Source organism: Fundulus heteroclitus, chromosome 7 (genome assembly GCF_011125445.2).
Source record: "Fundulus heteroclitus isolate FHET01 chromosome 7, MU-UCD_Fhet_4.1, whole genome shotgun sequence".
NCBI lineage: Eukaryota > Metazoa > Chordata > Actinopteri > Cyprinodontiformes > Fundulidae > Fundulus > Fundulus heteroclitus.
The window spans coordinates 19517608-19544947 of NC_046367.1; the positions used below are offsets into that span (position 1 = coordinate 19517608).

The 27340-nt window shown below is 39.3% G+C and overlaps 1 protein-coding gene across 8 annotated transcripts in view; it reads right to left on the reverse strand.

The window, feature by feature from the left end:
• The window catches only part of mcf2lb (mcf.2 cell line derived transforming sequence-like b), a 51712-nt gene that overhangs the window by 17830 nt on the left and 6542 nt on the right, over nucleotides 1–27340 (reverse strand). Inside the window, exons 1-5 of one of the 8 annotated variants that reach the window (XM_021317443.2) lie at nucleotides 25656–26254; nucleotides 12242–12325; nucleotides 10536–10650; nucleotides 5132–5222; nucleotides 366–485 (exon numbers count right to left, since the gene is read on the reverse strand). In XM_021317443.2, the coding sequence (XP_021173118.2) occupies nucleotides 366–485; nucleotides 5132–5222; nucleotides 10536–10650; nucleotides 12242–12325; nucleotides 25656–25977 (732 nt within the window). In that variant the 5' untranslated portion in view covers nucleotides 25978–26254. Of the gene's footprint in view, nucleotides 1–365; nucleotides 486–5131; nucleotides 5223–5396; nucleotides 5504–10535; nucleotides 10651–12241; nucleotides 12326–19809; nucleotides 20437–25033; nucleotides 25330–25655; nucleotides 26255–27340 lie in introns of those variants that run through there. The other 7 variants (XM_036139117.1, XM_036139114.1, XM_021317442.2 and 4 more) reach the window with 7 other exon arrangements.

Consider the following 27340-nt stretch of genomic DNA (forward strand, 5'->3'; position numbering starts at 1 on the left):
AAATATTTTCTCAAAACTTTGCATTCGGCTATAACCCCAGTTTCTGGGTCCAAACCCGAGAGCGCCCACCAAGCAGCGCTCAGCCGAACGTCCCGTCAGCCTCTAACCTGCTTTTTATCATCTGGGGGAACATCTCATTCCTCCTGGTCTCCCTCCTTCCTCAGATTGTCCATCTGAACGCAAAACCTCAGAGAAGTTTCCAAATGGAGCTCAGTCTGAGGCTGTCGTTTAAATCTCCAATCAAGTTTTGACATGTAATAAATTCCTCTGTGGGATTTATTTTCACTATTTGATATAGACAGTGCAACAAACTTTACACAGAACATAGAGAGCATTCATAGAATGGAAAAAACTGGTTGACGCACCGGCACCTTCATCTTGAACTCATCCTTGTTGAACTTAAACAGGATGTCTGAGAGAGTTCTCTGCAGCAGGGTGGTGGGCCTTAGAACCAGGACCAGCTGGAGGTTCCCGGGGAAGGAGCCCTGAAATTAGACAGTTAAATCCTTACAGGTTAAACAATTATTGTTTACTGAAAATGGCACATTTTTCCAGGACTTTATGATTTATTTCAGCAGTTTTTACAACAACCTGAACATTTTAGTATAAAACTTTTGTTGGAACGCATTTCCTTAAATGTACGTTTCACAAACCGTGAGACATAAAAAGGTTGAACTTTGTTCCGATAACGCCTTTAGTGGTTTCTAGATTACCTTAAATCAAGTTCTATATGAAAGTCAATAGTCAGAGTACTGTAATGTGGACAGAAATATCTTACCCTAAATACAAATTCTTTAAATCTGTGTTAGATTTATTTTCTCTACAAAACAAACAAACAAAAACCCCTCAGGATTGTCAATGTAGTGGTTGCATCTAAATCAGATCCAGTTTAAGAAGCTAGGCTCTAATTTAAACCCCTCATCTTAATGTGGCAAATGAATGATAAATAAGATAAATCAAAACCAAAAAGACTTTATTATTTATAAATACATTTTCCTGTTTTTTGACAGTGGTGTTTGGATTGAGGTAAAGAAAAAATGATTTACTCCCCATACTTCATTTTTTTTCTTTCATATTCATCTTGGAAAGAGATTTTATCAAATAAAACGACAGTTTTTAAGGAGACTCTGTACTTATTTAACAATACAGGGGTATTTTGCAGGGCAGCACCTGGGTATATATCCCTGAATGTCTTCAAACAGAAAGCCTAAGACAGCAGGACTACATGTAAATGTGCACAAGTTAGTAGATCCAGTTGTGTTAAATTACCATGAAATGCAGCTTAAGTTTTTTTTTAAATCTTGTTTGCTTTTTAACAAGAACTGTTTCACATTACAGTCATTTAGGTTACTCATCTCTGATCTCCGTTTCCTTCTCTCTGTACCTCTGTAATAGTTTTATATGGCATGATTTGTAAAATTGAGAACTGCTTCTTAACATTGTCATGAAAAACCTAACTTCTCATCGGTAAAAACTGTCTAAACATTTTTAGAGCAAATTAATTAATCCACACAATATTTATCATACCATGTTTCCACTCGGCCAAGCTAGCGGATCAAATATTACAGCGATGAAAATGTCACGACCGACACCTGCTGACAGACTGCAGAGGAAGCAGCTGGATGACAGTAAAGGGTAGACACTTGTCTCCCCCCCCCCCAACCCCTGAAGCTGTGCTATTGTGAATGTGACCTTAATTAGCCAATGACCTAAATGGATGGCTCGGCTGATTGGCCCCCCCACCCCGTACTCATAGGAGCTGGAAACGCTGGTCTAAGCAGAAGTAATGGTAAATACATTGTTAATATAAACCTCTTGGGAAAACCTCTACTAGTTGAATTAATAAATCAACTCAGTGTTTATTCGTCCTTGCTTGGGGCTGGAAGAAGGGAGATAAGTGCACAGAAAGTGTCGGCTCACCATCTGGGTGGATAAAGCGCACAATCTGTGGACTGTGCAGATGTTTCTAAATTACTTTCCAGTAGAACAAAGAATGACCTATTTTTCAGGGTATAAATGATTAATAGCTGTGTCAAAATTATATATATATATAAAAAAGCTGGCTATGTCAAATAAGTCTGTCATGGATTAAAAAAAACAACTTGTTAGGAATATAATAATATCTTTAGTAAATATAATGTACATGTCACATTAGGTATTTCTTTTAACGTTTCCAGTTTAACTAATAAAATATGCATTTCTCTGCTTTCAATGCACATAAAGAATGAACTATTAGACATTCCTGATGAATCATTTCAACTTTTTAACAGAACAAAATAAAGGAATTTATAAAAAAAGACGCCAGATAGTAACCAGATTACGATTATTTTTTAGCTTGAGTGACTCTGGCCGGTAACCTCCTGGTTGGAAACTCAGAAACCCTGTTTCTTTTCCAGTCAGTGAACTCATCATAAGCAATACTCAAAAGTTGACTTTTTTCAGTATCAGTAAGACGTGAAGTCGAAAATGAAGACAAAGGAAGCAAAGAGATGAAAGAAGCTAATTAAAAGAAAACTGTGTTCAAGGAGATGTCTGTGATTAATTGAAGAGAGAGGGAGACTTCCTGTAGATAACAGGAAGGCTGAACATATTGCAGCAAAGTTTCTCTCTTTTATTTTTTACATGAAACATCTGTTATACATTATAGGACACGTTGAATGTGGAAATGCTTGTAGTCTTTTACAAATCTCAGGATCGAGGCATGGATCTACAATATATTCACTGAAAGATAAATGCAGAGATTGCTTCTTTTGTTGTGCTAGCTGCACCAACCACTCCTCAAAAGATGCTGACATCAGTAAAAACCTTTGTTTTTTTTACCGCTGTAATCCTTTAGTCTTCGTTTTAATATTATAACCCTGTTTACTATTGCTTCTAAAAAAAGCAATTAAAGACTGCTTATTAATGGAATGCTAGAAAAAATGCACAATATATTTTATAGTTCTGGAAAAGACACCAAAATCAACTAAATTTCAGAGATTTACAAAAATCATGGATTGGAAATTGTAAGCACATTTCTGATCAGTGCATCTCTAAATTTTCATGAATTGAAAAAAAAAAATTCTTGGAAAGTGCTGAAAGTCTGCAATCTAAGAACTGAATTATTTTTTCATTATGGATCTGCAATAAAGCACCAAATATACTTGGTCTTCTTCCTTAGACATATATTGCTGCTTGTAGCCACGTAGGCTTGCTGTTTGGATCGGATCACAGCAGATAGTCGTGGTCTAGCTGCTCTTGGTTCTTTGTTCAGCGGCAGACAAACCCAGACACAAATAAGTCTCATAGAAGAGCCAGCTCAATGACAGACATTGGGGACCTGCGATACATCTGGAGACCTAATTAAAACCAGTCTTTAAATACCATTTGCAGCTCTTTATGAAATCACACTGTTCTGCGATCATACTCACAGCCTAAGGTATACAGAAACATATTTATATGCACAGATAAAAAGACTAAAGCCTTCAAAATATAATTCTATCAAAAAAATAAATGTTGCCTCACACAGATCCCCAAATGCTTACAAACCTACAGATGTGGAGGAACCTCTCCCCAACAACAGAGAAGCTTTCATCATCATGTATTTAGCAGCTTGGCTGAATCATCTCAAGCAGAACATTATTGCAGGGCTGACTGAATGCCCTCTATTAAACGCTCCCATTCTGTATAAATCTGCCCTGTAGGATTAATATAATATAATTTAATTTTAAATGACTGAGTGGGTCTCCTGTGTGTCTATAAACAGTAGGGGGGCGGCATTCACCTCTGATTCCCCCTCTATGATATTTAATCCTTTTTTTTTAATCCTATGTGTGATTCAGGTTGGATGACTGACATGAAGATCTGAAGTTATTTAGCACTCCCGAAGAAAAATTGTTTCAATCCTTTTTCTGTGTGGTATTTTAGCAGGGCATGTGTTATATTGATTACCAAACACTTCTCTATATTCATGAAAATAAAGCTGTTCCTTGTCATTGTCATGCGGAAAGACTGTTAAGATACAATAAATTAGCATCATTGCTACAACGGGGCCAGACAGCGAACTGTGTGAGAAATTTTCAGCAAAGACATCAATAGCTGCTCCATAAAGGCAATTTATCCGACCCCCAAGAGCCAAAAAAGGCATGTCATGTCATAAAGTAGAGGGATATATCCATTTAAAGTGGCTAAAACTGTGCCTCCTGTAGCGAATGTTGATTTTTCTTTTAAACTAAGCTCAGAGGGGACAAAGCTTTTTCCTTTAAGTGTTTTATATTATGTTTTACTCAAGTTATTTATAATATTCTTAGGTGTTTTATAATGTATTCTACTCCAGTTGATTGTAACTTATTTTATGTGTTTGATCAGGTATGCTGTTAATTTTCTTTCCAGCTCTTTGGTCAGCTGTGTTGATTTTAAAGAGCTTATAAATAAACACAGCATTCTGCCACTAGATATAAGTTTTTCCACAACACATTTAAACAACCCAAAATGTCCAAAAAGAGAACAAGTGATCCAGAATGATGAGTTTAAAGTGTAACTTACCCCAATATCAACTTTTATTTTTTGCAGATAAACTGTTCAAATGGGCATAAGGTTGCTAATTTTATGTGGCTGTGATTTTTTATTTTTTTTACATTTTTATGTGAATTGGAATGAAATTATGAAAGTATCATGAATACAGGTGCAACTGTCCCTTTAAATGACTTCATGATACCAATGTGGCCAAATGAATGTAGAAATGAGTTTGACACCTCTGGCCTAAAAGAAACACGAAAAGTTGATAAATTTGTAGCGTAAATGTCAAGGCATGGAAACAAAAGAAGTCTATGGTTTCTTACTTTTCCTACAGCCATGGAAACTCATGTTATGTGATGGGAGAACATTACAGGATGTGATTACACTCCCCCTGACCCCTGAGGGTGGAGGTTATATAAGAGGTAAAACTATGACGGAAATATGATCATTCTCCTACTACTCTCCATGGCATAGCAGATATCCTCCACCCCTGGGAATGACCAGCCTCATTGTTGGGATCTCTTTCTCCAACAGGGGGTTAAACAACTGTTTTTCCCCCCTCTTTGTTTTAGACATTCAAAACACAATTCAGCCAGAAGGTAAGTAAGACCCGAAGACACAAAGAAAAACGTACTGCAATGCGAAGTAGTGTCCCCTTGACGGCAGCCCATCGGTCCTGCCTGCGATCGATGACCAAGATAAAACCAACGTCTGTTGATGACAAGCTGCAAAAAAAACAACAAAAAACACACAAAACAGAGAAACAGTTCAACACAAAGCAGCGATCTGATCTGTACCGATAGAGGTTTCATGGTCGATCAACTCAGCTTGTGAAGATCAGCTGAATTAAAAGTCCTTTTAAACAACAGCTCAAAGAATTAAAACCGAATAAAACATACATATTGTGTCCCGTGTGGCAGTAAAGGGAATCCAAAAGCCTGTTCCCAGCCTGCTGCTTTGTTATGCTGCTCCTTATCTTCTCAGACAGCTGGTGCAGTCCATAAAGAGAGATGCTCTAAAGCTTTTCCAGATTTTTTTGGCCACCAGCCTTAAGCATCAACACACACACACACACACTCACAGACACACACACGCCGCTTCTACGGCTGTCCCACAGTCTCAGAAGAGACGAAGGCGTCCACGCACACAACTGCGTGTTAAATCCCGCAGCAGAACTCGCAGCATTTTTGAAAGCAAGACACACAGTCAGCAAAACTCCACAAAAGCCTCCCAGCACCGTCACTAGCTATCATTCACAATCAGTAGCTATAAACTAAAAAAATAAATAAAAAATAAAAAATCAGGTTGAAAAAGCTTAAACAAAAGTATTCCAATCTGCAGTAGGCAAGGAAGATCACAACCCGTTGTGTTTTTTTGTTTATGGAGCATGATGCTTCGGACTATAAAAGATTTGAGCTCATGCACCGCCCGTATTGCATAATTGCACTGCCCAATGAGAGACCAGGAGACGCAAGACATAAGCCAATCACAGTGTTGCAAGTTAATAATAGACGTCTGTAGTAGAAAATTAGGAGAGAGTAATTGATGTAGGAAAACAAATGTCACAATAAACATGGAGTGACTCTTTACTTTATGTTAACAATGATTGTTGACAACATAAAAACATTAAGAGATGCACCAAAAAACGAAAACAAAAAAAACAGCTATAACAACAACAGTATACTAGGACGGAGCATTAGGGCGATTGTAGACGTGAGAAAAAAATTATGGTGCCACAGAGGAGGGTATTTCTGCCAAAAACCCCCAGAGATTTCTTGATTGATTTCACATATTTACAAGAAAAAAAACCTTGCACATTCTCTTATGACGAAAGATGGAAAAAAAGTTAAATATCCATTGGCTATCCATGACTGACAGAAATTTACACTATAAACCTAAGACATTCTCTCACATTGTAATGTCAGAAGTTTGCTGGGTAGTGCCTGGTGGTGGAGCCTCAGGTCCTGGGGCTCGGTCATGCTCAGCCCGCAGGAGCAATATGAAGCGCCCTCTATGCAGGCCCATCACCTGCAGGGAGGGATGTCAGGATACGATGCCACACAACATGAGTGGCAGCTGAGGATGGAGACCCGTGTGTGTTAATCCCTAGCGACCTAACCTGCCTTTAGGACTAACCGGAAGAACACAACGCCGCTTCATCTGTAGGGTGGCCAGACTGCCTTAGAGACAGGGTGAGCAGGTAATTCACCTGGAGGGTGCTCAAAGTAGCACTTCTGCTCCGCCGCATTAAAAGGAGTCAGTTGAGGTGGTTCCACCATTTAAACAGGTTGCCTCCTGGACCCCTCCCTTCTGGGCACATTAAACTGGGGGGAGACCTCGGAGATGACCCAGAACTGAAGGGTCTGTATATCCTGTCTAGCCCGGGAATGCCTTGAGAACCCCCAGAATGGGAGACCTCTTACTTCTTTATCTGTTTGAAAGAACTGTATTCAATTTAATTCAAAAATACTGTGTTAATCCAAGAGGAAAATTAAATCTGATTTATTTTAACATCCACAACATAAATATTCTTTTGCCATTAGCGGTCCCTTTATTCTGCTTGATTTCTGTAGAGGATCTTAAGACCCCAGAGTTGATGTTGCACGTCCCGCAGCGGTGGTAGGAAACCCAATATTTGGAACAACTGCTTTAGAGAGTGATGTTTCTTAATGGTAAAAATCGCTAAATAAGATGGTAAAGACAGCTCTGCAGCAGTTTTTGTGTTTGCCAAGCAGTGTAGGATGGTCTCATATGTTTGGCTCACTGTGTTTAAAAATACGAAATAATATAGATGTGGTTTACAAGTGTAAAAAAAATGTACAGGAACAAATAGCTACAAATCAAGCAGTGTAGTTCTTTAGTTACAGATTTGTGTTTTATAGTAATCAGACAACATTTCAAAAATAAAGTGCTATAATTTCAAGTATTTCAAAATTACCCGGTGATGCTGCTGCTGTAAAAGGCTCCTGTTGCAACAATAATCCAGTTTCCCAGGACAAAGAGCGCAGAACTACCTTGAGCTGTGTGTTGATCTGTAAAAAGCTTTGCCCTAATAGCCAAGCAGCGTTGAGGGAAATTTGCTGCATGAATGCATTTGCAGACACAGCAAGAGAAATTCTGTTGTACCCTTCCCTCCTGCTTCATTGCAAAGTGGGCAAGAAAAAGGTTGCAAATCACTAAATGCTCCATAGCATAAAACCAGTCAGCACAATGCTTGTGCGCAATCTATATTAAATCATGAAATGAAAATGAATTAATTATTATTTGTTGAAGGATAGGAAGACTATGTGCAAAATGTTTTATAAGTTTTGTGTTTCGCAGTCCCAAAATAAACGTCATTAATAGTTTTTTAATTATCCAACTACATTATGTATGTGTATTTCTTTTGGGTATTGACCCAAAAGGTAGTAGATTCAAACAAGAAGCACCAGGGAAACATAAAAAATCTACACACAGGGCATCTGCTGAACTTCTTCTGTCCTGTAGGGGGCGACCTTCACCCATACCTCAGCAATGCTGTGTAGAACAATTTAAAATAGCTTTTTAAGTTTTTAAAATAATTTTTTGTCAAACAACGTGCAGGTAGCTGCTAAACCTCTGAAGCTCGACAAGCAGTGAGTTAATTTTATGTTAAAGGCAGCCTCTGAGAATTTCTGACATAAATAAATCTGTTCTAAAGTGAAATGGAAGGTTTATATTTTACTTCTTGACAAAGTGACTAAACCATACATTTAAAGAATCTACTTAAGACTAGATTCTCTATTAAGAACATATAAACCCAAACTTAATCGTTGCAAGCAAATCCTCATATGAGTTCACCAAACATCCATCATCTGTTGAAAACAGGTCTGCTGAGTTGTCTGTATGCATTATTCAGACACATCCAGCAAGACTCACCGCAGTTTCTATTTTTGCTCACTATGCTGATAATGGACTACAGTGAAATATATACATATATATATATATATATATATATATATATATATATATATATATATATATATATATTGTCAAAATACCTCTAAAATCGGTGGTGTGGTGAGCTCAACCATATTCTCTACCATTCACAAATTAAGAGATAATTTGGAAATTAAAGGTATTCCATAAAAAAGATAACATAAAGAGCCCTTTAATTGTGTATTTAAATTGATTGTTTTCTTTTTATTAAACTGCATGTTTGACTGATTGTTTTTCTTTCTTAAAAAGATCAAGCATTCATGTATTAAATGAGTGAAATGATGATTATTTTAAGTGCAGTCCAAGTGTCAGACAGGCTAAGGAGAAAATAGTTTGTGGAAAAAGGAAGTAGCACTTGGAAGGAGACTGCAGCTGCTGGCTACAGGAAATCTGCCGAGAAGAAAAGAGGAAGTGGAATCAGATGCTTTGGTTCAATGACCTGCTGCCTGGGGTCGGAGAAAGAGGAGCGAAAACTTTTGACTCGGTCAGAGATCTGCATAGGGTGAAAAGTTTATGAGGTGATAAGGTACTGGGTGCAAGTGTTCGGTGGAGAGAGGGGGGGGGATTGAGGTTTGCAACCTCCCAACGGCTCTCTCAGCACATAAAAGAAGGGTGATTTGGGTACTCGTGGCTCAGATTCTCATCTCAGAAGACATGCAGCGTGGAGCAGAAGAGAAGAAGACCCAAGACGGAAGGATGATCGTGGAGCCAAAGGAAGAACACGGCGCCCGTGTCTCTGAGAACCACCGAGACTGAGTCAGATTATCTATTTTTCGTGTTTTTCCACAATTCGGGGCCGATCTGCAAATCCTGTCAAGAAGAACTGCTGTGGTTTTGACCTGGTTGATGAGAAGATCCTAGATGTCCAGAAGATGCGAGTTGCACCCATGAGATGTCAGCTCTGCAGTTAGACCAACCTCTCAAGCCAAGGAGACGCACCTCAGGCACGGACATCAAGGCAGAGACTCAAGGCGTGAGTCTTTGTGAATGGGGCATCAACGGGACATCGGGTTTGCCATCAAGAGAAGGCACGTTGTTCGGCTGAACAACTCCTTATCCAGCAATCAAAGCCATTATAAGTTTCCACCTGAGGTTCGGGTCAGTTTGCTCCTCCAAATTTAAACTCCTCTCCTGAACGTATTAGTAAGCAGCCTTAGATAAGAGATAGGAAGTTGATTAAATATTAAATTGTAATCTGTTAAATTGCTTAATGCTGTTTCTAATCCCCTGCAAAAGCATACTAATTAAAGAAGCATATAAAATTTTATTAGAAGTTGTGGACATTCAATTTGTGAGTCAACATTTTTCTGAGTTCTTCTATGATTGTAAAATAGTCATGGTGCATGGTTCTAGAAGTATTTTGGAGGTCTTAAAAGGTTGCCTTTAGCCCAAACTATAAAACAACACCCTTAGGGACTTTTGAGTCTTTAAAAAATACTGATCGTGTAACAAGTGCTGATTTATAGGAGTAGGAGCCACCGTTAACTAGGGCGGTGGTCGGGGTACAGGTGGCCTCGGGCTACTAGGTTGCCTGACCTGTCCACTGCAGAAGGGTGTGGCCCTAGGACGAAGGTGGTTAGCTGGTCAGTCGTATCCTACTCATCTAGCTGAAAAGGTCTCACAGGAATTCTAAACAGGGTAATACTCGTTAGATTCAGAGGTCCTTAGAACCCCAGCTAGTTTGAGCTTTAACCCAAAATAGGAAGGATGTGGGGGAAGTGGGGTTTTAGTTCAAAGCCGAAAATCTGACAATATATATATATATATATATATATATATATAACATACATACATACACACACACACACACACACACACAAGACATTTGTCTGTTAGGGTTCGATAATGAGACCCATCACCATTTTGCTTTTCACGTGAGGTATCTTTTTCATGACCATAATAATCTATCCAATAACCCCAAATTGCATCAGTATGAAGAGTAAGGCAATTTAAACTTAGAGATGGAAACCGATAAGAAGTAAGAAACAAAAACATGAGCAGTGACACAGGAAGTGAAAACAAAAGCTGGGAATATCACCCACTGTCTCAGAGAGTGATAGTCAGTTAGTAATGGACCTTACCTGGGCACACTTGTTAGATAGGTCAGGACATTGTGAAACTCTCTGTCTGTGATCTCCCCAAATGCAGGAAACTCTGGAAACACAATGATTGGGCTGCCATTATCTCCTCTACCCCCTGAAAGAAGAGAAGGAATAAAACATTGAACAAAACATTGTACAAAAACGCTGTGGGCCACTGATAAAACTGAATTAGAGGTGGGCGATATGGACTTTATTGTGATAACAACAAAAAAACAATTATAAAAGACTATTTACAGCTTCTTGCATTCTGTTTTTAGGTAACTAGGTATAGCCTAATAAACACAAACAATGACCTTAAAAGCATATGTAATAATAAAACACATAACATATTGAAACAAAATTTTAAATTGGCTTTATCAAGGCAGGGCAAGGCAAGTTTATTCATATAGCACTTTTCATTAGCAAGACGATTCAAAGTGTTATTAGGACACTAGCTACATAAAGAAGCATGATTTTTATCACTGAACTACACACAGTAACTGCATTTCATTATTTTCTTATTTATTGATATCTATTGCTCTCAAGGAACCAAAAGTGGAGAATAGTAAAAAGAAAAATCCGACAACACCTGGAATTTTATTTGAAATGTGTGTTAACCATTAATTGGTATTTACCGTTTTCAAACAAATCCAAATTGATATCATGATAAGACATTTTTCATTATAACAAAAAAGGATGCAGAAAAAGAGGAAAATCCTTTTAGATTTGGAAAGACAGAGAAAAATCTGCAACCACATCAATGATGAGAAGAGAAACGTCTGTGGAATTAGAGGACAAGAATGAAAAGAGCAAACATTTTTGGTCATGTCTTTTCAATAGCTTAAATCCTTGAGATTTCATAGGAAGTGGATGATTGACTAGTGTTTTCTATCTGTATTAAAATTAAGACTAATGTAGTGCTGGCTAACTAACTAACTAACTAACTAACTAACTAACTAACTAACTAACTAACTAACTAACTAACTAACTAACTAACTAACTAACTAACTAACTAACTAACTAACTAACTAACTAACTAACACCTTATTCCAAAAACCCAATAAGTAGCCCAAAAAAGTGGGGAACTGATAAAGGTCACTTTACATCAAAGTCCTTGCATATATATATATATATATATATATATATATATATATATATATATATATATATATATATATATATATATATATATATATATGTACACACACACACACACACACACAGCTGCTCTGTCAGCACATGTGACTGGAATATCAGTCTGCCTTTTATTCTCTCATAACCATGGCAACAGCAAGTGCTTCGTCATGGTTTCCATGTCTGCTTGGATTTTTCAAAAATGTTTTCAGTGTCGGCTGTGGCCACAAAGTCATAGTGTAAAGGACAATTTTTATTTTATTTCAGGAGTTGATGCAGTGGCTGATGAAGCACATTGTGAACAACGTTTAGTGAAATACAAATCTGGTAAAGAAGTAACAAAGCATCGGGTATTTGGAGCTACTTCCAGAGAGAAAGTAAAGAGGAAAGGAAAAGAAATTACATTTGAATGGCAAATGTTAACTGTCCATGCGAACTATGCAAATATAAATTGGTCCAGTTAAAAGACAAATGATCACTGAAGACATGTAAGTAGACGTGACGACCGTAATTCCAGATAAAACAAGTGCAAATGTAACCACAGAGGGGAGGTAAAAACATAAAACCATCACCTGAAAGGAAGGCAAACTGCTTCCTGAGATCAGACGTGATATCAGCAGCGCGGGGCGGATTGGTCTCCAGTTGCATGATCTCATCTGGAGAAAAGGAGCAAATTCAAATATTTAGCACTCAACCATTCATCCAATGCAAGACTAAAAATAAATCAGCTAAAAATACTACAACTGTTTATGATAATTAAATTCACATTTGCTGGGCTCCTGTAATTCTTTACTATCAAAAAGTCTGCAAAATGCAGGTCAAAGCCTTCAACTGATCCAAAAAGATGCAGAAAGAGTTCTGATGAAAATTAAAAAGAGAGATCATATTTTTTCCTATTTTAGCTTCCCCTAATTGGCTTCCTGTTAAATCAATAATATAATCTAAAATTGTCCTTTTCACATATAAAAGCCCTTAATATTCAAGCTCCATCATACATCAGAGCTCTGATTACCCCGTATGTTCCTAACAGAGCACTTCGCTCTCAGACTGCAGGTCTGCTGGTGGTTCCTAGAGTCTCTAAAAGTAGAATGGGAGGCAGATCCTTTAGCTATCAGGCTCCTCTCCTGTGGAACCAACTCCCAGTTTTGGTCCGTGAGGCAGACACCCTGTCTACTTTTAAGACTAATCCTAAAACTTTCCTTTTTTGAAAAGAAAAAAGCTGTCTCTGTAGTTATGCTGCTATAGGCTTCAGGCTGCTGGATGACATCAATATCCATTTCTCTCCCTCTGCTGAGTTCTCCTGCTGTTCATCTGCCATTATCCTTTCCAACATAGAAAAGATTACAGGCTCAATGTGTCCTTTTTTGTGTCTCTGCTCTGTCTTCTCCAAACCCCCAGTCAGTCGTGGCAGATGGCTGGTCTCACTAAGCCTGGTTCTGCTGGAGGTTTCTTCTTGTTAAAGAGGATTTTTCCTCTCCACCATCGCTCTGTGCATGCTCGATGAGGCATTGCTGCAAAGTCATCAACAATGTAGACGACTGTTCACTGTGGCTACACGCTCTTTCAGGAGGAGTGACTTCTGCTTGTCAAGACTTGATGCAATTTGCTGGGTTTCCTTAGATAGGAAGCATTTTGACCAATCTGTCTGTGTGATTTGATTGAATTTGACTTAAATCAAATAAATAAATAAATAAATAAATAATAAAAATAATAAATGATAAATGTAAATCTAGACCTATGAAATCAAATAGATTACATATAATGAAAATGATATTGATTACATATCTTGATTCACTGAGGTAAAATTCCCCTGATGTCTGGTAAGGTTTTTGTAATCTTCCTTCCATAGAAAACTACCTCTACCTGTTCTCTTTAATAGAAGCTACTCACACAGCTATTGATGCTATTAACATTGTGTAGTTTCCTACTATCTTTAGATTCTAAAGTAGCACTGCTTCAGCTTTTCAGTGTTGTTGTTGTCTCTAATTGATGTCCTTACAAACCCAAAGTCTGTCAGAATAGATGGCCACTCTTATTGAGCCCTCCTGTGCTAGAGGTTCTTCCCTGTCAAAAGGTGGTAGTTCCTTTCCACCGTCGCCATATTCTTGCTTATGATTAGGAGTTGCTTCAAAGTCACCAATTCAATGAAATTGCTTGTTTCCTTTAGATGGATGACATTTTACCAGTTGGCTTATTATGATTAACTCAATTTGAGTATGGGCCTGAAATACATTCTGTACAACTGGAAATTGGAACAATGCTTTCCCGTTGCTGTTGTAAATTGGTGCTTCTGAAATGTAATTGAACTGAAATTCATCTAGAAGTGATTTCTTATTTACAGTGAAGACCGAGGCCGCATTCACATGACGCCTAACGCCTAGTAGAATCAAGATATCCGCACAGATACGTTCGAGTTTGTAATGATGAAACCGCATTCTAATGCATATGTCATGCCAGTGGGTGGTACGGTCCTACGAGGAAACGCTGAAGAAGGAAAAGGCAAACACGCCAGCGGGTAGCCGGTTATGCATATGGAGTGTCACGACCGAGGTGCTGCGGCGTGCGGCTTCAAACCCATTCACTCTGGGAGCTGGTTTCACACGTAGTCGGTTTCGCGGCCGCTTCGTTGTGAAGGGACCCCCTAACCGGCAAAGAAGCTTATCATATACACCCAAACCCAGCTTTGCCTAAGTCAGTCCACATCACATTGCATGTATTAAAGAATCAGTCAGATTAGTGTTAAGATAGCAGATCTCTGCTTTGGTCTTTGCCCCATTAGAAGGCAGACAAATACTGACGGCTCCAAACCACTCCACACACATTAGTGTCCAGTTAGATAAAAAAAAAAAAAACATTTTTACATAGGATACAATACCATTTTTCTGTTTTTCTGTTTGTGATACCTTGAGAGGTTGCATAGGAAGAAAAACTAAATGTCAAGCGTAACAGGAAGTTACTCACAACAAAACAGTTACAGGAATGTTGCGTGGTACAGTGAAGCAAATATGATCAATATAAACACTTCCTGAACAAATCCAAACAGAGAGCTATGTATTGATAACAGCAACATGCTCAACATTACTCTGGCAATCTGATCTTTGCATCTGAGGCACTGAACAAAACCACAAAGCCAGAAGACAGAAAATGCTGCAAATTACACGACGTGGATGTGTATAGATTTTTTCCTCAGATTACTGTTTTGAGCTTGCACCTAATCAATAAGCACAGAATTTGGACCATTAGTATTAAGGCATTTCTCACCTAGAATGACAGATAGTGCCCTTTCCTATCTGAGCTTAAGTAAATAATAAAAATACATATAAATAGGACCAGTTTTAGCTCTATATCAGTGATACATAGATATCAGTCCTCCAGGGCCAGTCTTCTGCAGCTTTTCAATGTGTCGCTGATCCAACACGCCTGAATCAAATGGCTGAATTAGCTCCTCAAGCTGGCTTCACACTTATTACGTTCCTTGTGAGCTCCGTCCTTTCAAGGCCATGCAGGGATCCAAACTGGATCCTTCCATGCATCCAGAAAGTCCCGCTTCCCTCCCTCCTTTATTTTGAAATATTACCGGATCCGCTTTACACTTCACGCGTCTGACTTCCTGTCTGACTCATCTGGTTTTTAGAAATTGAAGCATTTCGCTCCGTCATCAGTCACAAAGAGACTCAATCCGTATTTCTGACGGACATAGAGGACGACGTACTAGAGGGAACTGACTAGAATGGCTTTTATTTGTGACGTAACAGAGAATGCGCGGATGAAGGAGTATGTGTGTCTGAGGGGTTTAGTCTGCAGTCAAGATCTCCAGAGTCCTGCTAATGACCTGATTATTTGACTCACATGTGTTCAAGCAGAGTAACAAATAAAAGTTGCAGGACATTGGACCTCGAGGACCAGAATTGAGGACCACTGCTCTATATAACCAACACTAAGTGTAAACATACTTTAAACTGGCATAATGGCGTAGGGTCCTATGAAATTGACAAGAGTGAGATACCAACCATTGAGAGAAGTAAACAGCATCATGTTTTAGCAGATCACCAATGATCCTACGTGCTAAGGCCAGATACCAAAAAAACGTCAGAGAATAAGTTTCCGTGCATGCTCCTAAGAATCAAATGAAAGAAAAAAAAACAAATCACTCCAACATTCATGTCTATTGATCATTTCACTCCGTAGTACTTATGAAAACAAGTTGTTTTCTAATTAGCTCTAATCAGTTCATACTCACTTTGGAGAACTTTGGTACAATTAATGATTTACAGCACATTTACAGTAAGATACTGTGTTCATGAGACTCCACCAAATATTGACTATCAGTAAGATGCCGCTCATTGTTAACTTAGTTTGATCAGGGGGCATCATTTATCGTGTTTGATAACAGTAACCTGGCCAAAATTGGAACAGAAACCAATAACAGTTGATTGAAACAGAATGTAACTTCTTCATAGAATAATATACAAGAAAACAGAAGTAATTATTCATAATTCATCTAAAAGATCAAACTACCAACAGAGTGAAACTGATATGCTATCGTCCAGTAGATTGGTAAACTGTTTGTCAATGGGATACAAGATGGAGTAAGTTGGGACAGTATGGCCGCGTGTGCTACATAATGGAAATGAGAATTAGCCAAGGAACGAACTGACCCACTGTGTCACCTCAGAGGCTTTATCCAAAACAACCTCCCAAACAGATGGTTTTAAATCTTAAATGGCAGCTGGAGATCGCTACTGTTGACACCTAGGTTCCACTAATCTTACACAGCAGAGAGAACACACACACACACACACACACACACACACACACACACACGTAGTTATGTGAACTTGAATATAATACACCTGAATACACCTTGGCAGCTGTAAAACTAGGATAACTAGGGTAAGTGATCGGGTGCTATTCAGTCACGAGATTCTGCAACGAAAGCACTTCTGTTTCTACGTCAAACCAAAATCTATTTCTTCATAAAGCTCTTTGTGGTTAAACAAGCATTCGCAAAACACACTGATTGTGCCAGTTGTGTGTTTTTAGACAAAGCTTCCTCTGATTATAATACTTGCACCTTTAATTCTAAAAACCGGAGAGAGATTGTTTATTGTTTTTGTACATAACCAAACTGGAATTTTTCCAGAAGTTTCTGATCAGGAACTGCTCACTTATTGTTCTCTGTGTACCAATTAAAGCTCAGTTCCTTTCTCCTCCACCAAAGCAGACAAGCATGAAATAAAACAGATACACGTCTGTCTTTGTGACTCATTACAGTGATGCTACCATGATAAATCAAGGTCAACATGGCCTTGGGTTCAGAAACAAATTTCCAGCCCTCGCAGTCTCTCTCATGCCCCACATGAACTGAAGTTCACAAACAGACCTCCATCATTTTCTTCTCTCTGACCCCATATCACTTACTCAGCCAGCCACACCCTACCCCCAGAAACTCCCACGCATATCACACCAAAACCAGCCCCTCAATCAGGCTGGAAAGAGGCTATTCTGTTTCTGGAGAAAAAAAAAATCCCCTCACTAATGTCCAGTTTCAGCTTCAGCCCATTTTTGTAGCCCATTTTTTTTCATCAACGTGGGTAAATATCCTTTCACCACAGTGCTTGCTCAATTGGAAAAGCCCCAAGGGCCGTTTCTGTGAAACAAGAGCCAGTATCGAAGGGTGATGTCACAATAAATGAACGTTAAATTTAAAACAAAAAAACAAGAACAAAACATCTCATATGTCTTTACAGCAAATAACAGTAAAACTCTTTAAAAAATTTCATTTCAACCACATCTACTGGAACTGTATTAAATGATGGCTATGTTGGAAATGTTTGGAAATGATTTGTATTATTTTTTTAGAATATCTATCATTAATTCTGATATAGGATGAGGATAAATAAACTTTTTAAATGAAGAATTAATTTATTAAGGGAAAAAGCTATCCCAAACCAACTTGGCCCAATGTGAAACGGTGATTGCTTCTTAAACCTACCAACTCTTTGTCTTGGCAACAACTCTCCATGTGTTTGTGATCACTGGCAATGAATCTTTGACATTGCTGGGGAGGGACCCTGGCTCTCTTTTCTTTGCTGAATTGTTTTCCTTTTGGTGCTGTTCATACTGAGCTTGAGGTCACACAGACCATCACACTACCTCCACCATGTTTGACTGTCAGTTTGATGCTACATGTACGTTTCATCTTGCCGATTTCCCAAAATTTCTTCTGGATTGTCAGGATGTTTTTTTGTTTTTTTTTTAGCAAATGCAATACAGACCTTTGTGTTGTTTTTGGTCAGAGATGATTTTCACCCTGGGACACTCCCATGGAAGCCATCTCTTTCTTTCTCTGGAATCCCAAAAACTGAACTTAACCGAGACGAGTGGGGCCTGCAGTAGTTTAGATCAGAGGTCTGCAACTCCACTCCTTGAGTCCTACTGTCTTGCATCTTTTGGATGCATCCCTGCTCAGACACACATGAATCAAATGAATAGTTAATGATCAGTCAAAACGTACAATTTGCCCTTTTAATCTAGATGTGTTGGAGCAGAGTTGTATCAAGAAGCTGCAGGAACGTGGCACTCAAGGACTGGAGTTGCAGATGCCTGGTTTGGTCATTCTTTTTTTAACCTTTTATGACCTCCTGGTTGTCGATGTGCTCTTGGATTAATTTTAGTGGGCTGGGCCCTCCAGGGAATGTTCCACTGTTCCATATTTTCCCAATTTGTGGATAGTAGACATCATCATGTGGACAGCGGTGGATAACACAAATGAGGGCAAAGAGAAGCCTCCTGGATATTATGGAGATTCTGTGACTCATGGAGATTATGGAGATATAACAGCATTTTTCATACAAGCCCACCTTAGGATCAGGATTTTAGCTGGATAGTTGGCAGCCAAGAGACGATAAGACCATATTATTGCTGGAGGATTTTACAAACAAACTTTAGAGGGCATGTGTTGATTCTATAATCTTAATGTAGTACCATGAACTCGTTGGAGAACCTATCTATTTATGCCGCAGGAAAAAACACCAGTCGTTTGCATGTTTGCATGTTTGATCTAAAGACAGATAATTATATGGTAAACGTTGGTATTTTGTAAAGAGGGCTTCCCAGTATTGGGACACGAATACGGCCCAACACAATATTAATAAAGTTGACTTTCTATAACTGAAGAAAACAATTGCTCCTTTCTAGTGACATAGAAATTATTGGTAAAACACACACCCCAAACATCCAAACCACACACACACACACACACACACACACACACACACACACACACACACACACACACACACACACACACACACACACACACACACACACACACACAGAGCTGAACTGCCGGTTCAGGCGTTAATGTTCTTAATAAGGCTCAGGGTTTGGGATTAGTGTCCGCTCGGGCTCACGTTTATGGCTGACGAGTCAAACGTTAGTGGGTCACAGTGACAACACCTGGACCGCCTGTCACTACTGACACAGATTAAACAGGACCAGAAGGCAGCACTGAAAGGTTTGTTCTCTCTATTAGAGGTGGAACAAAAAAATAAATAAAAAAAATAAACCAACCTTTCTAAGCATCAGACATAAAGGAATGATCTTAACGTAACAAAAAATACACCTAACGATTAGAATAACACGTTCTCTTGCTTTCCGCTATAGAAGTAACATCATTTTATTCACTAATAAAATCTAATGACAGCTCAAAAAGGCAGTCTCCAAGGGGATGATAACCTGTGCTTATCTGATTAACGATACAGTTTACACGCAGTTGGAGAGACATAGCAAAATAAAACCAGTTCTAAGATGTTTGCCAATGACTCTGACTGATTATCAATTAGAAGAAAAGATCACCAGAATAAATCCACCTCAGCTTCTTTACTCACCAAAACAGTGGTGGACAAAGAGCAGCCGATCTATTTACAGTTTTCCTTATCAAGCTGTTGAATTTATGGTGGTAAAAAGAAAGCCCATTAAACTTAATTTTATCCAGTTCCCTAAGAACTGGTTAAAATGTTCAAAAGTTTGTACAAAAAATGTTGATTGGAAAACCGGTCATTCTGATCGATGGTTGGATCTAAATTATGATGAAGCTGTTTTTGAGTCACATTCACATAAACTATATAACACCTACCACAGAGCCAGTGGCAACGGCAGGAAAATTTGTAGAAACTCTCCACCTCCTCAAGAGACACACGAACATGATGATATCCACACTCCGTTTCATCCGGCTCTTCCTCAGTCTGATTATCTGCCTCTTCTTCCATCATTCGTTCAGTCTCTCCGTTCTCCACTAAAGCTCTATCGGCCCCCATCTCTACTCCCTCCCGTTGTTTCTTTACATCGCCCGCTGGACTCTCCCCTGTCTGCTCCCGATTCGTAGACAGGAACGTCGTCCGTCCAGCAGTCACAAACAAACCCAGGACTCGCTTGTCTAGGCCTTCATCTGAATCTTCAATCACATGCTCCGCCAGAGTCAGCTCTGAGTTTGCCTTCATGCAAAACCCAAAATCTGACCCAAGGTCCACATCCTCCTCCATGAGGAAACTTGACTTTTCCTTCTGCTCTCCTCCCATCTCTGCCCCGTCCCAGCCTGCTCCAGGCTCGCGGCTCATCCGCGATATTTGCTCCATGAAGCTGTGCAGGAGTATCACACGAACGACTTCTCTCCCATGCTGACTCCACCTTTCAGCCAAGCCCTGCATGCAGCCGGTGCAGGTGCTGCACAGCCTGCAGACATCAGTCACTGAAAGGACTTCCTTATTCAACCTCAGGTTACCTTCCTTGTATACAAAAGCTACAGTGTAGTGCTCTACCAAGCCCTCCCTACTAACCCAGCGACTTTCATCTATCCCCCTAAAAGAACAATGCGTCCAGCCTGCCCTTAAAAGAGTGAGTCTGAGCTCTAAACTGCATCCACCATGACTGTCAGCGGCTACTGAGAGCCAGGAAGAAGATTCAGCTTTCCAAGGTTAGATATGCTAAAACATGTTGTAAATACTGTGGCTCTCAGCGCTCATTTACCTAGGCCAGCCAAACCTGGGATAACCGAATGGCTTATCTCGGGAAATGTGAACCAAAAGTACAAAGCTCCCATTCTGCCCAGCCCTTTCAAAACCTGCCTGCAGCCCCATTTAACCATTCGCTGCCTGTCAATTGAATGCTTCTATTCTCGTTTACTGAACTCAAAAGACCCCATTCTTACGAATTCACTGAACGAGCCAATTCTGAGGAGACCCCCTAAAAGAAAGACACTGTGTCTTGACAGAATGTGGCAATTAAGATTTCATTTCTCTGAAGCCAAGAAAAGATAGATGTCAACAAAGCAAGGTAACGGACACTGGTTTGTCTTTCAGTCCCATCGTTAGCTACCTTAGGAAACCCAGCGGTACTAAAATGTTTGAGGAAATGATGTTTTTAGTGTGGGAGTTTGTTATGTAAGCTTGAATTTGCATGGCTTTTTTTGGTGAGGCTGTGTTGGCAGGGCAGACTGAATAACATGGCTGTTCACGTTGTGACCAACGGCATGCGAGAGGTTATCAGTGTCACATAAACATGGTTATAAAAGCTTTTAGACAGCAGTGCCTAAAAAGTTTAAACCAAACAAGAGGCGCAGATACCCCAAAACAGGAATGGTTTTACATTTTAAGGAAAAAAGAAATCCTTTGAATGGTTGTAGAAATGCTCCTTTTAATTTTAATTTTGTACAACTTTCTAAATGCTTTAGTTCTCCGCTATACAGTCACCTAAATCCCAACCTTATAATTGTATTATTTTCATTAAACTGGAATACAAATAATTTATGCACCAAATAATCAACCCATGATACAACTGTAGCTACATAAACCAAGCCAGATTTCTCTTGATTGGCTCTGACTGTTGATCTGCAGGTCGCATGCTAGAAAAGCTGCACAATAAGTCATCAAAATGGAAAAATCTCCCTTTATTTGGTCTGTAAATGGGTCGATAAACAGTGCTTTCTTTCACAATTGTTTGGGGGGGAGGGGGGGAGTTAGAAAAAATCCATTCAATACATAATGCATGGAGTGCCAAATCTGAGAAGAGCAATTTATCTGTTTTTATTTACATTTCAAAACTAGTTTGATGAATAGTATTGATAAAAAAAGAAATTGCCAATACATCAACCAAACCCTTCTTATAACTGCAGTGATGAAAAATGTTTTCCAACAAATTCATGTTTCAAAGATTTCGAAGTAAATGTTTAAGACTGCGTTGAAACATTGTGCAAAATTTGCTAACTCAAACTGCTGCTCCCAACAAACTCAATAAGTGTTTGCAACATGCTAACGGTTCCACAGGTTCTCGATTTGATCAAGAATCATTTCGACGGTCTCTCAGATGCTAAAGTCCCTTTGTACACGTTCTAGCTTCTCTGGGGGTGTTTGCTTGAAATAATCATGCATATTGCACAGTTTTCTTACATTCTGTGAATCGCCTGCTGCCTTTCCTCAATTTAACCTCAATGTTGCATTTTTACTTGAATATTCTGTATTATCAATTAATAATTGTGCAGCATTGTTTCCCTTCTTATAAGTTCTTTTTTTTCTGCTTTGCAACTAAACTTTAAATGTAGCTTTTTAAATATTATTTAATCTAGTGTGTAAGTCTACGTGTTTCTGCCTCTGTCACGCCTGAATTTTTTTCATTGTGGGACAATAAAGGTAATTCTATTGTATTCTATTGTATTCTATTTTATTCTATTCTATTCTATTCTAATCTATACTATTGAGATGATGGAATGTCAGATTTGTTCTTTGGCTTCTGTTTCTATTCCCTCTAAATCTTTTTATAAATAAAATAAAAAGACAAATTAAAGTGCATGTGACAGGCTAAAATTATAAAATTGTTACAATATTTACAAGTGTTTCATACACAGGGTAAAATAAATGGTTTAGAGGTATTGACAATTAATATAGTGAAAGAGGTGAAATTATTCATATTTCATAGTTAATACTTTTTTGTTCTATTTAAAAAGTTGTAAAGGCAGCACAAGAAGTATTAAAATTCATTACACCATTTACAGCCCATTAGAGTTTGATGATTCTCAGATCGACTGCTTTTGTCTGAACTGTTTTGCGCATGTACAGAAGAGGTTTTGCTGTTCTTTTGAATAAAGTAAAATGGGGTGAAGACGTTGGCTTGTTTCGCCATGATTTACTGAGCTCAAAAGTTACCACGTACCATAAATAATCAGACGTTCATAAATGATCAGATCAGAGGGCTTAACATACAAAGAATATTCAGTTGTGAACATCAGCATCATAAATAACACCAACTCATTTTGTGGTTCAAAAGCACTCAAGCTCCATCTTTAACCATGAGACTGCTGAATGAGGTGGCAGCCTGCTACCGCGACACAATATGATCTATACATTTATCCGCCCGCACTGTGTGTTTATGGGCACTTCTTTGTAAATCACACATTATCAAAGGAAAACTACAGCCGGGGAGAATGAGTGAGCAAATATTTCCAGACTGCTTTGAAGGACAATAATGCGTGTGTCATGTATCTGAACATGTGAGTGTTCTGTGTTTGCAGATGATACAGAACAAACAGAGGAGCAGCCATTGTGATCAGAAATATGCACATCTAACCTCCACACTGCAAAAACAGAACTAAAAATAAGTAAACATTTCTTGAAATTAGTACGTTTGTCCTTGATTTGAGCAGGTAAATAAGATTATCTGCCAATAGAATGAGTATTTTGACCCCTAAAACAAGATAATTAGACATCCTGGACTTAAAATAAGATGATGGAGATGAGTTGTTCCTATTTTAAGTGCAACATTCTTATTCCATTGGCAGATAATCTTATTTACCTGCTCAAATTAAGGATAAATGCACTCGTTTCAAGAAAATTTTAGTTATTTTTAGTCCTGTTTTTGCAGTGCACAGACCTGGTGAGTTTTAAAGCCAATTAGAAAAATGCAAAATATGTATAGTATATGACTTTAGTCAGACAATGACTTACAGTAATGTGCATAAATATAATTTAATGTCTGGTCTTTTAGTTGTTAATATGAAATTATCTTTTTTTTTATATCACATAAAACTTCAAGGACATTTAAAAGCCAGAAGCGGGTCAACAATTTCTTGTATTAATTCTGGCTGAGAGAGAGTTGGTAGAGTTCATTTGTACTGGTTGGTTTTATTTTACAGACATGCCTTTTATGCACAGTCCATAGGTTTTCAAAAGGGTTCGGGTCAGATGTTTGACTAGGTTATTCAGGAAGCTTAACATTAGTCATACAAAACTCCTTTTGATGTGTGTTTGTGACCACTGTCCTGTTGGAAGACCCAATAGCCACCCTCAAACAAATGCAAATTGGTTTGGATGCTTACAGGAACTGCAGAGGCACAAGCCACTCATAAAATGGCAGATAGTCGGACATTGTTGTGGCTTTCTACGGTGAAGTAAGGTTATTATTCACCAACAAAAAACATCTGCTTCTACGACTACACCTTCCCGGATGACTGAAATTTGCACCTGCCCAAATGAGAAGGCCAAATGCACTCTAAAGAAAGATTTTATGGTCAGAAGAAACAAAGATTGAGCTATTTGGCCACAGTGACAAGAAAAATGGTCTCAGGAGTCAAGACGAAGCTTTCAAACCTACAAACGCCGTCTGTCAAACACTATGGTGGTAGCATCAACCCGTCAGTCAGTGGCACTGTTGTGTTGTGCAAAGTGGGTGGAAAAATAAAAAAGAACAAGTACGTGTGAATCCTTCAACGTGACCTCAGATAAACAGCTAGAGTTCAAACATGGACAGAGCTGGACAATGACCCAAATGATTCCAGCTATATGCATATATGTGAGCCTCTGCCTATTAAAGAAAATCAACACTAAATTGGAACTTTTTACAATTATTTCTTGCTTTTGAAAAATCCTTATTTACATTCTGTTTTTCAGCATATCAGGTAAAAAAAAAAACAGTTTAGAAAATTTCACTACACAAGAATCAGTGAGATGTCTTTCAAATCCTTCTGTTCTCTTCTTTAAGAACAACGACTTTTCCAGAGCTGGAAGAAAATAAGAACCTCCCTAGGAAACCATTAACAACACAGTACTGAAGAAGGACATGCTGTCATGCTCCAAAACAAATAGTGACGCTTGTAAAGTCTATAATTGTAAGCTATAGTCATAGCTTAAAACATATACCTTCGTCCAGAAACACCACAAGCACCAATGTCTGAGTAACTGTTGTGGAAAAAAAAAGAAGTGAATTTTTTAAGGAATATTCTAAGCTTTAGGTTAGAAATGCAGCAACCTATAATTAAAAAAAAGCATTCAAATGCTAAAACATCTCTAAATGAAAAGATACAATCCACTCACTTGACTTGACTGGTACCATTGGTATCCCTCGCTCCCATTCAGATGAACTTTTCCTCGTTTTTCTTACCATTCTTTTTTTTTTGCCGTTAGCTAGAACTCCTTTTCAAAATCGGTCACAAAAAAACAACGTCTCAATGTGGAAACAATCTAACAGGATGCCAAACTGAAACCCCAGCATTTTCAACCCGGCAGTTCCTTTTCCACTGCACCAGTCCTTCTGCCCGGCAAGGTGCTGCATGCTGCAAGCACCGCATTTGCTGAGAAATCCTCTTTCTCCTACGGAAAATGTCAGCGCAGCTGCAGAGATCTGGGAGCTGGAAAATGAGGAGGCTACTTAAGCTGCACAGTCATGCACTCTTACATGCACAAAATGTGACACACACAAAGACACAAAACAGCCCAGTGGGAAACAAGGGAAGCCCACAGGAAACACTTTGTGGGGCTCTGGGCTCGATGCCTTGCAGAACTCTCTGGCCAGATGAATATATTATGCACAACACACACGCACACACAAAATCTGCAGCAATGCAGACTCTGCAGAGTTAAAGTCGTGGACCGATGGGATCTTACGACAAACACACACATACTATCAAGAGAGGCTTCGCTCCTCTGTCCGTCTTACCGTCCCAGTCGGTCCAGGAGTTCTTGCGACTGGCAGGACTGAATGGGAAAGGAGAACCCAGTCCTGAGATGTCCAAGTTCTGGATGAGATGACTGAGGCGGTTCATGATCCGGTAGGACGCCTCTCCACCCTCCCGCAGAAACTCAGGCAGGGACATGACAGCGGGCCACTGGTCTTCACACTCAAAGAAAAACTGGCATCCAAGGAGATCCCTCGCGGCACACTCTAACAGACTCCAAAACGCGCTCCCCAAATCCGGACATGGACGGAAACTTTCTTCTTTTGCCAAGTTTGTCAGGATCCCAGTGACAGGATCTCGCATGCATTGAGCGAGGACATCCCTGCCCCGGGTACCACGCCAGTCCAGCGTCCTCTGCAGTGCCACATTGGGGACTCGAGGAAACAGCGCTGTGCAAAGCCGGCAGAATTTAGAAAGAGCTGAGTCACTGTCTGCACAACCTCTGAAACCAAAACGGTTTACTCTGGAGGTGAGAATGGGAACACAGACGCACACACACCCTGACACTCATGCCTCCACGCTTGTGCAACTACTGGCCGTGCAGAGCTGCAGCAGCAAGTAAGACAAGCGGGAAGGAAGGTCGAGTGCAACAGAAGCAGAGGGCAGCCGGTGGAAGGCAAATCCCCTTCTGCTTCTCAAGCTAATTATACTCCTCCACTCCTCTACTAATCTGCTTTGAATCTGTAAATTCTTTCACACATCCGAAGCCCGGCGAACGACGGCATCACGTAAAGGACTGAAAACCGCTGAAACCCGTTGTGTGCTAAAATAATTAACTACTGCCAAACAAATTTAACAGTCTACATACACCGTACACAGCATCTGACAATGTGCTGTTGGTAAGTGAAGTTAAGGAGCGAAGAGAGGGAGTGCTGCTTGAGTTGAGAAGAGGGTGCTTCTCTGGGAGCCTTTCAAGTTTGTGTGTGTGTGTGTGTTCGGTGTGAGCGTTTGGTTCGGCCTGAAAGTTAAAGCTGGCAAGTAAACGACAACTCACTGTTTGTAGGCTTACAGAAGAGATGGGAGAGCAGCTGCAGTCTCACATACTGATGAGGCGACAGCACTCAACATCAGCCACGTTTTAACAGATATCCAGGAGGATTTTATAGCCAGGATCAGACAATGCACAGATTCCAAATTTTTCTTCAATATAAATCTCTGCATCTCCACATTTTAGCGATAACGTCAGGTAAATGGTAAGGACACATTTTCATTATAGCTTTAAGGTAACTTCGTTGTCAAAAACATTACATTGGGTAATATTTTGGTGGTGGTCATTAATGTGAGCCAATTTACAAGACAAAAACAAAAAATTTTTCCAATCTAATCACAAGAAATGCTCAGAGTCCTGATCTAGGTATGTTTAAATTAATAGTATCAGAGTCTTGCACTAAACTCCACATGCAATCCTCATTGTTGATAAGCACTATTTGTGATTTTATGTCAGTCACGTCCCAAGTGAGCTCCTTATTCATGTCTGGCAAGCCAACTTTTCAAAGCCCGTGCATATTATTTTGCTGATATAATGAATATTGCTTATCTATCTACCCTTTATTCCACATGAAAGACTGTACTGGCTGCTGCAGCAGATCCCTGTGTGCCTGTGTCATGTGACCTGCTCTGTGCTGTGCACAGTTATTCTTAACCGTGAAACACTAACCATAAATAT